Genomic DNA, 13065 nt, shown 5'->3' on the forward strand with positions numbered 1-13065 from the left:
CACACACACATCACTCCAGAATACTTAAATCTCCTAAAAAGAGAGAAGTCTCTGCGGGATAACAAAAACAGATTAAAATATACACCCCAGGCACAGCTGCAATGAAATCTGTAACTGTTAAGGTTCTTAAAATATATTTTCTTCTTTGTAGGTCAGGAACATAAAAATCACAGCACAGAGCAGATTTTTTTTCCTTTTTCCTTTTTCCACCAAAGAGGGAACTGACACACAAAATCTTGTGGAGTAACAGCCTCAGTTTATGGAAGCGCGTAATTCCAGTTGAAAGACACCTTTTGTTAGAAAGGTATTAAAAAGATAGCTTTTGTTTTCACCTAGCTAGGTTCTGGTAACACATGAAAGCATTTTTGAAGAGTTTAGTAGAGACCAAAAGTACTGTTTACTGCCAAGAAGCTTGCCAAGCTAAAAGCATGACTGCAGTCTTGGCTCCTAGCCAGCACATCTAACACACACTGAAGCGTGTACTGCCTGCCTCACACTAACTCAATCGAGTATGTTAACACTTTCCCGACATACACGTAAGGAAATCCACTGCTAATCTTCTCAGAATCCTGCCATAAACTCCAAACCCAAGAAATTATTTTTACAGCACAACACTTAACTTGCTTTCCATCTTTTAGTAGTGAAGTTGGAGAGGAACAAACTTTTATTCTTTACAGGATACTTCTTTCAATCATTGGGTATTAGCTGACCTGGGACAGTAATCAATCTGCTTCATTTCTGTTCCACAAATTCTTTTAGCTCCACTCTCTTCACTAGAGTCAGAAGCTATAAAAATCTAACCCTTCCAAAAAGACACCTTCCCAAAAACCTCAAACAGCTGCTCATCTCTTTGACAATCAAAACTTTCTACCTCAATTAACAAGTGCCATTTTGAAATAGAAGTATTACTTGTGCTATTCTTCTACCTGTATTTTGTCATAAATACCAGAGGAAAGAAAAGGCATTATCTTATACTGAAGTCACATTTCTCTGCATCTTGCTTCTAATCTAATTAGTGTGGGCAGCAGGAGCAGGGAGGACATTGTGCCCCTGTACTCTGCATTGGTTAGGCCACACCTTGAGTCCTGTGTCCAGTTCTGGGCCCCTCAGTTTAAGAAGGACATCGAGACACTTGAACGTGTCCAGAGAAGGGCAACAAGGCTGGGGAGAGGCCTTGAGCACAGGCCCTATGAGAAGAGGCTGAGGGAGCTGGGATTGTTTAGCCTGGAGAAGAGAAGGATCAGGGGTGACCTCATTGCCCTCTACAACTACCTGAAAGGTGGTTGTAGCCAGGAAGGGCTTGGTCTCTTCTCCCAGGCAACCAGCACCAGAACAAGGGGACACAGTCTCAAGCTGTGCCAGGGGAGGTTTAGACTCGAGGTGAGGAGAAAGTTCTTCACTGAGCGAGTCATTCGTCATTGGAATGTGCTGCCCAGGGAGGTGGTGGAGTCACCGTCCCTGGAGGTGTTCAGGAGGAGATTGGACGTGGCACTTGGTGCCATGGTCTAGTCGTGAGGTCTGTTGGGACAGGTTGGACTTGATGATCCTTGGGGTCTCTTCCAACCTTAGTTATACGGTGATACTGTGATCTCTTATTAGAGATCATAGAGAAAAACTGTACAACAAGTCTTTGAGACTTCACTAATCTAAGTGCATGGAAAAAATATGTTGTAGGACAAATGAGAACTTAGAATTGCTACTTCATTTTCACACAGTCCTTTAGCTAGATGGAGACACAAGCAGTGTTAAAAAGTTATGCAATCACTTTTGCAGCATTATCCCAAATAACTGCAAAAAGCATGAATAAGACAGCCAAGAAAGTATACTCAGTGTGAAATAATAAAGCAGACAAAAGAAATGAGGGCTTATCCTAGAATTTTTAGTTAATGTCATGCTACTGGTCAATGTTGTTTTGCCCATCTAAGAAGCAAAGCCATAATAAAACATAAATCTTAGTAGATTTTCCATTTGAATTAATACCTTCCTACAGAAAAATCTGGCAATATATCCAAGACATATCTACTATTAGTCAGAAATTCATACCTCTAATTCTATAAGTGCTGCAGTCACTGCATCTGTTGCAAGAGCTCCAGCCTGTAGCTTTTCAATTGCCTGTAAAACAGAAGTTTTGGGTGATGATTAGGAAATTCTAATAGTCTGTAACTAAGGCCTACATTTTCCTCATCCTGTACAGAACAAAACCTTCCCCAAACTGAAAAGCAAAAACCCAAGAGGCCTGGGAAATAGTCACTGTGCAGCATGCAAGGGCACATATGACAGCACTTCCAACCCAGTCACACTGCATTTCATAGAAGATTCCTGCATTGTCAAATTTATAGCAAACAAAATTTCTTATACCTCATGTCCTCAAATACTTCATGTTTTAGTCAAAAATTGTAATTTTCCTTCCACAATTCAACAAAAATTCCTAGTAACATACTTGGCAACTGTCATAAAATTGAACAGAGTCTACAAGCAAGCTTATCTGAAAGCCAACACAAGTAAACAAACCAAGTAAGACAATGCTTCCTTCAAATTATATAGGCACACAAAAACGAACTCCTAGAGCCCAATATTATTTCTTAGATCCAACCTGGACAAGACCTTACAGTCAAGTTCTCTCAGAGAACCCAAGAAAACAACTGTGGGTGCATCTCCTGATGTAAGGTAAATTTACAACTGTTTGTTCCTCAGTAAAGTTATTTATATTGGCTACCTAGTTTAAGCAACCAAACAGAATCTCAATTTAAGATTTAAATTAAACAGTAAACAACCTTTTTTAACACATAATTAGCTGTAAATTAATATCATCGGGGCTACTGCACAACTTTAATGAAGCTAGTATCTGGAGGATATTTTGAGGCTTCTCACTACAAAGATGAATTGCTATTAGGATTGAGAAACACAGCCGTAAAATGAAGTGAAAATTATCAGAGGCCAACTCTGAGACTCTTCTAAAATGCCTGCCAAGCACCCCAGCTCCTTCTCCTGGGAGAAAGCACGAGGCATTAGAACCTTTGAAGACAGGTCTTCAGGCTTCTCATTCAACACTTACTAGTCAGGATTTGCCAGTTCCAAAGCTAAATTCTTGGAAAGGATAAAAAAAAACAAACAAACAAAAAAATCAACAATAATTGAAGTCTTGCTGTTTCTCCCTTTCCAGCTTTGGGAAGAGATCTTTTATTTTGTTTTTCCTTTTTTAAATCTCCCCTCTTATTAAGAGGTTAAGACCTATCAAGAAGAAAAGAATTCTAGAAATGCCCACATGCATGAAGCAATCCAGATACTAGAGTTTAAATAAATTCCAAACAGAACAGACACTGACTGAAAAAAAAAAAATCCAAACACTGCTTTTAACTCCAGAAACCCCATAGACTCAGGGCTAGTGCAGGAAGTGGTAGCAACATTCTGTGTAGGTACCACGGTGAGCCTTCCCCTGTTCCCTCCATGCTCCTTTGGTGTCTGCTGTTTGCCACCACTGATAAAAACATTGCTGCTCTTCACGGCCATGCACTCTTTAGACTCTGCATGTTAACCATGTTTTTCCCCTAGAAACACACACAGCCTGAGTAGCTAAATGCAGATACACCCAATCATACTGAAGAGTCAGTGCTGCCACACATTTCTTGCAGCCACCACAAGACAGTGGAGCTGGTGAAACATACCTTTTGACAGGCCCTTTTGCACACATGCTTGTATTCTTTAGCTTTGGATTCAGAATGATAACCTGCACCTACAATAAAGGCGAAAGGGAAAAAGATGATTGTCCCTGTCAAACTGCAGTCTACAGTTCACATAAACAATTCAGGTCCAGACAGATACAACCCTCCATAGTCTAGATTGTATTGGCCTTCTCTCTTTGTATCACCAATTGACAGCTTCGTGCATTCCAACATTAATGCAACTACTCTCAATAAAATACAGGATACAGACCAAATATGCAGAAGTTTACAGATCATAGAATAGTCAGGGTTGAAAGGGACCTCAAGGATCACCTAGTTCAAACCTCCATGCCATGGGCAGGGACACCCTCCACTAGATCAGGTTGCTCACAGACACATCCAGCCTGGCCTTAAGAACTTCCACAGGTGCTTCTACTACCTCCCTGGGCAACCTGTTCCGGTGTCTCACCACCTTCATGGTGAAGAACTTCTTCCTAACATCCAATCTGAATCTACCCACTTCTAGATTTGATCCATTCCCCGTAGTCCTATCACTAGTTGACATCCTAAAAAGTCCCTCATTAGCTTGTAGCCCCACTTCAGATACTGGAAGGCCACAAGTAGGTCTCCTCAGAGCCTTCTCCTCTCCAGATTGAATAGCCCCAACTCTCTCAGTCTGTCTCCATAGAAGAGGTGCTCAAGATATAAAATTTCAATGTCATCCAATCTGTTCCTCTAAACATTCTCCAAGAGATTCTAGTTTTGCTCATTCTTGGGAGGATTTCCAGCAGAGCCTGTTTTATCATTGGGCAAAATACTTGATTTTAAGTCAAATGGCAATTTTCCTTGCAAGTTTGCAATTATTCAGCTCATCTTTTCATATTTATGTTTAGAACCAGGACAGTTCCTAGAAAAAGAGATCATACAGGGTTGTTTTTTCTCCCACTTCTTTCTCCTTTTCAGCATTTATGTCTATCTTACTGCATCTAAGTATTTTGCCCTGTTTTGCAGCTACTGACTCCTACTTCCATACCTGAAAAATGAGTCAGTGCCAACTACTCAACTAAGTACAACATCAGAAAAATAACAGACAAGACCAACACAATATTTCAGTTGCATCTTCTTCCATCTTTTTTCATTTTTGAACTTGAAAAATATGCTTGTATTTATTTCCCTTTCCTCACCTTTAGAAATGTTAGCTTTGAGAAATATTCCAAATAGTTAGTAGTTTTAACACTACTAACAAAAGAAAAAGAATTTTAAACAGAGTAAATTAACCCAGTAAAGGACAATATGTTGAACAACTCTATTTACTCTTTAAATAGTACACTGGGGTCATCAAATATCAATCAAGAATAAGTTTCTCAAACATTCAGGATTTTTTTTTTGTTTGCCTGTGGGATTTTGTTCATTTGATTGGGATTTTTACCTCAAAGATTTTATTAACTAAGTAGCATGTTGATTTTTCAAATATTTTAGGTATCACCAGACTGCTTTGCTCGACTTCAACTCACGCTACCATGTGTATGCTAAACACAAATGTACAGCCAAATAGAAGCATCACTAGTATTTGCAGGGTTAACAATATTTAAGAACATACTTGAAAATAACTTATGATCAAGACACACACAGCACATCATTGTATCACATCTGAGTAAATGACTTCTTCATTACATGTGGAAAAAAATTAATAGTAAGCCAGTGAAATGCAAACAAATCAGTATTTTTTAAATAGACCTGGAGGAAAGCTTCCTGAAAGGGTGAAAAAAAAAACAACCAAAAAACACAGAAGTTATGCAACAAACAGCCCAAGGAGACTTAAAAAACTCTTAACTACACTGTTCTTAGGGACAAGCTAGACAAGAAACTACCAGGAATGAAACAGCTATGTGATGTTTCTGTAGGGTAAGGGAACAGACTCGAAGATCACTTACATTTTGTATGTTTCCCAAGTTTAGCAGATGATTGCATAATTAGATATAACTATTTAGTTCAGGCATTTTGTTTGAGCTTTTGTCAAGGAGAAAAAAAGAACAGCAACAAAACAAACACACACAAACACACATAATGACGTTCAGAACACACACACAAACACACATAATGACATTCAGAACACACACACAAACACACATAATGACATTCAGAACACTCAAATCCCTACACTTTTTTTGCTAATGATTTCCAAGATCTTCCAGCCACTGCAACTCCCAGTCAAAGTCTCTACTCCCAGATTAACACTCAAACTTAATGTCACTTCATCAACATCATAATAGTCCAAAGCAAATATAAAATTTTACTTGATATTTAGTTTGCATGTGCACTATTTCCACTTTGGCTGTGATGCTTCTGCATCTTACCTGCATGGACCAGCACAAATCCCACTCGTTTCCCTCTTTGGGTTGGCTTTGTTTCGGGCTCTTGGACCACCACTTTTACAGCTGTAACCTGAGATGATTTGGAAGGTAATACTTCTACTGAACTTAACGCCTTCTCCATGATCATACATTAGGATCACCATCTTCTACTGGAAAAGAGCATCTTTCCATTCAAAAATAAACTCTGGAGAGGAATCATCCTAAAAGCAAATTACATGCATACATTAGATACTGATTTCAAAAGACTGATTTCAAGGTCCTGCACCTTCATCAATACAGGGTGGGGAATGAAGAGATGGAAAGCAGCCCCGTGGAGAAGGACTTGAGGGTACTGGTGGAAGAAAAGCTGGACAAGAGCTGGCAATGTGCGCTCACAACCCAGCAGACAACCACATCCTGGGCTACATCAAAAGCTGCACTGGCCAGCAGCTCAAGGGAGGTGTTACAGTGGATGCAGAGGACACCACAGAACAGATCAGAGGGCTGGAGTATGTCTCCTTTGAGGAATGGCTCAGAGTTGTGGTAGTTCAGCCTGGAGAAGATTCCATGAAGACCTTATTGCAGTACTTAAAGAAGGCCTTGAGGCCTCTTGTGACAGGACAAGGGGTGATGGCTTTAAACTGAAAAAAGGGGAGATTCAGACTAGAAATAATGAAGACTATTTTTACAACGAGAGAGAAGTGAAACAATGGCACAGGTTGCCCAAAGGGATGGTAAAAGCTCCATCCCTGGAAACATTCAAGATCAAGTTGGATGTGGGCTCTGAGTTGAGGATGTCCCTGTTCATTGCACAGGTGATTGGACTAGATGATCTTTCGAGGTCCCTTCCAACACCAAGTATTCTATGGATTTCATACAACTAACTTCAGAAAGAACTTTTGGAAGAGATGTTTGAAACAAGGAGAATATGCCTTTTAAAGAAAGGACTTCTATGTTTTGCCTCTTCCCTAGCTAGCAGCATTAATGAAACTTACAATAATCAAAGTTCATGCTGCAAGTTGAAAGCAGCGTTTTTGTTACAATTTAATTTGAATCTAATAATCTTTCCAGGCATTGTGGGGAACTGTTGATAAAAGGTTTGCCCATGCCCGAGAGAAAGCTGCTTTCCATAGTCTCTTTGACTAAATAGTAAAACCTCTTTCTGCAGTCATTGTGCCTGAAGTTTTTAATGTGATGATGCTCCACAGTCATAATCTTGAATCCTTACATTTGTCATTCCTGTGCAGAAAGTCCTAGCATCACTGCAGCAACACTGGTCAAACTGACAGACAGAATGTGTGGCTGTTGTATGGCAGAATCTCCTATCCTCACATCACATACTGGCTCGAGTGACTTCATGTCTATGTTTTAAGCAGCAGATGTAGAATCTGTGCATTAACACACATTAAATAATTGTAGAAGAAGTTACTAGTAAGTGCTCCAGAGATTGTAGCATAAGAGTAACACTTCAAAATGTCATACTTTTTCCTTTCTTTTGCAGGAAACAGCTGTTCAAGATCCTATAATAAACTCTTTAACGCTCCTTCACCCCTTAGTGTTCTTCACTAATTTGGGAAGGAAAAGAAAATAAATTAACTTTTTTTTTTTAATGACAAAAATATTTCTAATTAAATGCTGAATAAGCTTAAAATGGAAAGAAATTTTGTCTAGGAGAGCATAGGGATACCTACCATGATTCTTAGTGAACCACAGCATACTGAAATTGATTTCACATAATTTAGTACCACTGCTTGATTTTGATCTTAACCCTTAAGATGTTTATAGAAGGCTAATGGAGAAAGAGTTAGCCAGTAGTTTCTAGTATACAAACCAAAAAAGCTCCCCACTTAGAGTACCTAACAATGTATATTTTGGGAATCTGAAAATAAACTTCACTGCTCCTCTTTATCAACAATTCATCCTGATGCAAAACAGCTCCTCTAGTTCAGCAGGTAAAATTAAAAGCAGAGACATTCTACATGCTGAATTAACTCAGGGACTGAAAAAGCACAGAGCATTAAGGGAGAAATCCTCTACAATACATTCTAATATGATGCCTATCACTCTTACCACCTTGAAAAGGATTACATGTTACCTGTGAATACTAGAAAATGAAGTGGGGGGTGACAGAAAAAAGTTTAGTACGTAGTATTTAAACCACAAATTTTGTAAATGCTATATGGCTTACTCCAGTAATTAAATAATGCTCCATTTAAACAACATAAATCAGTGCAAATTTTGTTCAGCTAGATTCAGCACTGGCACAGAACAAACAAACATGCTGCTTTACCTCAACTACCTCTAATTTTCATGACTGAAGGACAGATTTCTAGGAAGGTATGTATTTCGACTTTTTGTTCTTACACGCTAAGCATATATAGTGTGCCCAGGCAGCTAAGAGGGCCAATGGCATCCTGGCCTGCATCAGGAACAGTGTGGTCAGCAGGAGCAGGGAGGTCATTCTGCCCCTGTACACTGCACTGGTTAGGCCGCACCTCGAGTACTGTGTCCAGTTCTGGGCCCCTCAGTTTAGGAAGGAGGTTGACTTGCTGGAACGAGTCCAGAGAAGAGCAACAAAGTTGGTGAGGGGTTTGGAACATAAGCCCTATGAGGAGAGGCTGAGGGAGCTGGGGTTGCTTAGCCTGGAGGAGACTGAGGGGAGACCTTATTACTCTCTACAACTACCTGAAGGGAGGTTGTAGACAGACGGATGTTGGTCTCTTCTCCCAGGCGGCCAGTACCAGAACAAGAGGACACAGTCTCAGGCTGCGCCAGAGGAGGTTCAGGCTGGATGTTAGGAAAAAGTTCTATACAGAAAGAGTGATTGCCCATTGGAATGGGCTGCCTGGGGAGGTGGTGGAGTCGCCATCATTGGAGGTTTTCAGGAGAAGACTTGATGGGGTGCTTGGTGCCGTGGGTTAGTTGTTTGGGTGGTGTTGGATTGGTTGATGGGTTGGACTCGATGATCTTGAAGGTCTCTTCCAACCTGGTTTATTCTATGTATTCTATTCTATGTACAGGTATGTCCTTGTAAGTTTAGAATATAAAATTAAATATGAACCTATAGTAACATTGCTATAAAAATGAAAGATGAGGACATCACATACACTCTACAGAGGAGGGGAAAAAAAAAGGCATTTTATGGACTACATCCAATTGTAATGGTCTCCTGGATAAACTTCAGAGATTAAACTTCTAATCACAGTATTTACCTCCTTTTCACTAAAAATAATGAAGAAAGCTCCAGCAGCCATTGGTAGAGGCAGGAAGATGAAATACAGTCTTGTTTCCTAAACACTCCTCTTAGATGCATCTCATTATACCAAACAGAATGTCATGACAGCCAACAGGGGCATGGCAGACCCTTCAGGAGAAGCAAAAAGCAACCAAGAGGTGACCCTCACCACTCCCCCCAAGATTCAAATCTCTATCTAATGCTCACAGAAAACGTGGTTGGAAGAGACCTCAAAGATCATCCAGTCCATCCCCTCGACTCAACACTGAAGGGTTAACACTAAATCACCTCCCTAAGTGCCAGGTCCACATGCCGCTTAAAACACCTCCAGAGATAGTGGCTCCTCCACTGCCCTGGGTAGACCATTCCAGTATTTGATAACTCTCTCTATGAAGAAATATTTCATAATATCCATCCTAAACCTCCTCTAGCACGGTTTGAAACCATTTCCTCTAGTCCTGCCGTTTGCCACCAAGAACAGGCTGGCCACCTCCTCACTCCAAAATCCCTTCAGGAGCGATGAGGTCTCCCCTCAGCCGCCTCTTCTCCTGACTGAACAAACACAGCTCTCTCAGACACTCCTTGTAGGCCATGCGCTCCAGGCCCTTCACCAGCCTCGTTGCCCTTCTCTGAACACACTCCAGCACCTCAATGTCCCTCCTGTAGCGAGAGGCCCAGAACTGAACACATTGCTCGAGATATGGCCTCACCAGTGTCGAATACACGCAGATTATCACCTCCACGTTCCTGCTGTCCACCCCGTTTCAAACACAAGTCAGGATGTCCCTGGCTTTCTTGGCCACCTGGACAGCCTGCTGACTCATTTAGTCGACTGTCAACCAATAGCTCCAAGTCCCTCTCCAGGCTTCACTGAGACAAAAAACAGCCTTGTAAAGCAAACGCTCACACACGTGGCTGCGGGACGGAAGTACGTCTGCGTCTCAACACTGGCAATGTGGAAGAACTTAAAAGCCTTTGAGGTTTACAGTGAAATGCCTGATGGGGAGCAAAGACGAAGGGCACTAGGACGAGAAAAAACACTTAACCCCCCCAAGCGAGCAACTGAGCCCCAACAATGAACGCTTCCACAACGGACAGGCAACAGCAGCAACCGAGAAGCTAACGGGAAAACGAGCAACCATCGGCAACACAACAAGTAGAAAATAAACTTTTATTTGGAGAAAAGACCATCGGCGAAACCGGCCCCGGCTTCAACACGTGGGGGAATGCGCGCAAGCCTGCCAGACGGAGGAGGCCAAAGCGGCCGCATGGCGAGAGGGAGGCACAGCCCGGCACACTCTCAGCTCCAGCACCCCCTCAGAGAGATGACGGCCACGGTCGCTACCCGGGAGACTACCCCCGGACCCCGGCACAGCTCCGACAGCGCGCGAGACCAGCGCTTCCTTCCCTAGCGGGAAGAGGCGCCGCAGCGGCGGGGGTGACGTCACCCAGGGGAGCCCCCCGCGGGCGGTGCGCGGACCGCCGGAGTCCGCGCGGTAGCCCCACGCGGCGACCGCTACACCCCACAGCAGCCCAAGGAGCCCCACTGGGGAAATTAAGCGAGCGCGGGGACAGAACAGAGGACGGGCCGAGGAGAGGCGGGGATCGGAGGGCTAAGGCGGGGCAGGGCGGAACCAGGCACGAAACACTCACCCTCCACCGCCGTCAGTGTCGCGCACACCCGGAACCGTCAGGCCGCCCGTTGCCACGGTGAAGATGAGGCGTCCCGCCCACCGCCTCCCTCCGATTGGGTGAAGCCGGCAAGACGACCGGAAATTGCGTTGCGCCGGTTGGCGGCTTGGAAGAGGACTGCCGCGCCATTTGCCCTGGGAAGGCCAATCACGGCTGCGGGGGTATGCTTAGGCTGGGGGAGGGTTTTGTGGCTGTAGCTGGAGAGCGGGGTGCTGTGCATTCGTGCAGGGGCTGGGAAGGCCTTATGAGCGGGATGGCGCCGGTCGACGTGGCTCCAAGGGGGTGGCTGCGCGATAGCGGCCAGCGGCTTCCCCGCAGCCTCTGCAATGGGAAGGCGCCGATGAAGGCGCTGCGCGCGCTGGGCGACCCAAGCCCGTGGCTGTGGGGAGCCGAGGGTGCGAGGTGGAAACTGCGCACGTACCGTCAGTGAAGCAGCTGGCGTCCGTCCGCTTTTTCCCGGGCTTGTAGGCGTTTGGGCCGTCTTCATTTTCCTCCTTATCGATAATACTGTCACAAACGACGGTTTTCAACGTGCAAAATCTGAATAAAAAATTAGTGCAGCCTCTTGAGATGCGTTTTCTATGAGGAGCTGCATAACGGCCTGTGTGTTACCTTGCTTCTGGCAGAAAAATTACTTCTGCTAAGTGCCTAGAACCAAACCAAATTTACTGACTACAAATATTTTTGGTAATAGTGCTGTCAGGAAAAATTCACATCAGCTGTTCTGCATCTTCCTGCTTCAATGGGTGTTGGAGTCCTGTATACTGTTACAGAAATACTAAGTTCCTATTAATTTCTGCCTGTTTTCCTGTTAAGACTTGGTATCATTTTCTAACCTTCCCAAGAGTAAGTGCAGCCATATCTATATCCTATTCCCTTGATACCTGCTCAGATGACCATAACTTAGTTTGGGGAATGAGCTCCGTAGCACTTCCATTCTCTGAGTCTGCATTGTCTACAGTTCCTAAAGTGTCTTTATGCTTGCAGCCCTTGTGCCTCTGCTTTGTAAGACTCTGAAAAGAGAGCAGATGTTGTTATGTACTTCCTTACATTGTGGAGTACGTTTATCTTGGCTTATGCCTCAAATTCTCATTTGTAAAGCTCAGCTTTTTCAAGTTGAAACAACGTTTTACAAGATCAAGGGTTGTTCTTTTTGTAGAATTCACAGTATCACAGTATAACTAAGGTTGGAAGAGACCCCAAGGATCATCAAGTCCAACCTGTCCCAACAGACCTCACGACTAGACCATGGCACCAAGTGCCACGTCCAATCTCCCCTTGAACACCTCCAGGGACGGTGACTCCACCACCTCCCTGGGCAGCACATTCCAATGACGAACGACTCGCTCAGTGAAGAACTTTTTCCTCACCTCGAGTCTAAACCTCCCCTGGCACAGCTTGAGACTGTGTCCCCTTGTTCTGGTGCTGGTTGCCTGGGAGAAGAGACCAACCCCTTCCTGTCTACAACCACCCTTCAGGTAGTTGTAGAGGGCAATGAGGTCACCCCTGATCCTTCTCTTCTCCAGGCTAAACAATCCCAGCTCCCTCAGCCTCTCCTCATAGGGCTGTGCTCAAGGCCTCTCCCCAGCCTTGTTGCCCTTCTCTGGACACGCTGAAGTGTCTCGATGTCCTTCCTAAACTGAGGGGCCCAGAACTGGACACAGTACTCAAGGTGTGGCCTAACCAATGCAGAGTACAGGGGCACAATGACCTCCCTGCTCCTGCTGGCCACACACTAAAGAACTATCCCTGATCGCATGTTCAGTCTCCAGCGTGAGAAGTGTTAACAATGTATTTTATATAAAAGAGTCTCCTGACGCCTCTAGATTCTCTTCCCCATTTTTCTTTTCCTAAAAGTGAGTACAGCTTGTAGCTAGTAAGGTTGTTCCTGTCCGTAATGGACAGTATCATTCATTCTAGGCAGACCAGCTGTCAGGAAATCATCTGCTTCAGCCAAACTATAAAGGGGATTTTTACAAATCAAGTCTCCACAGTGCTTTTCTCTGATGCTGATTTCATTTCACTAGTCAAAGTACATTTCAAAACAAGTAACTCGTAATAGATCATTTACACTGATTACCATCATTATCGTGCAAATGTAATTTAGTCTTACTTGCATTTG

General features: G+C 43.5%; 1 protein-coding gene across 1 annotated transcript in view; it reads right to left on the reverse strand.

Moving 5' to 3' along the window:
- TASP1 (taspase 1) overlaps window positions 1-10958 on the reverse strand; it is an 87301-nt gene extending 76343 nt beyond the window's left edge. The window contains exons 1-4 of the mRNA XM_054180103.1: window positions 10905-10958; window positions 6020-6237; window positions 3666-3733; window positions 2044-2112 (exon numbers count right to left, since the gene is read on the reverse strand). Coding sequence (XP_054036078.1) covers window positions 2044-2112; window positions 3666-3733; window positions 6020-6164 — 282 coding nt within the window. The 5' untranslated portion in view covers window positions 6165-6237; window positions 10905-10958. The remainder of the gene's footprint in view (window positions 1-2043; window positions 2113-3665; window positions 3734-6019; window positions 6238-10904) is intronic.
- Between the last annotated feature and the right edge of the window lie 2107 nt (window positions 10959-13065).

Source organism: Dryobates pubescens, chromosome 3 (assembly GCF_014839835.1).
Source record: "Dryobates pubescens isolate bDryPub1 chromosome 3, bDryPub1.pri, whole genome shotgun sequence".
NCBI classification, from domain to species: domain Eukaryota; kingdom Metazoa; phylum Chordata; class Aves; order Piciformes; family Picidae; genus Dryobates; species Dryobates pubescens.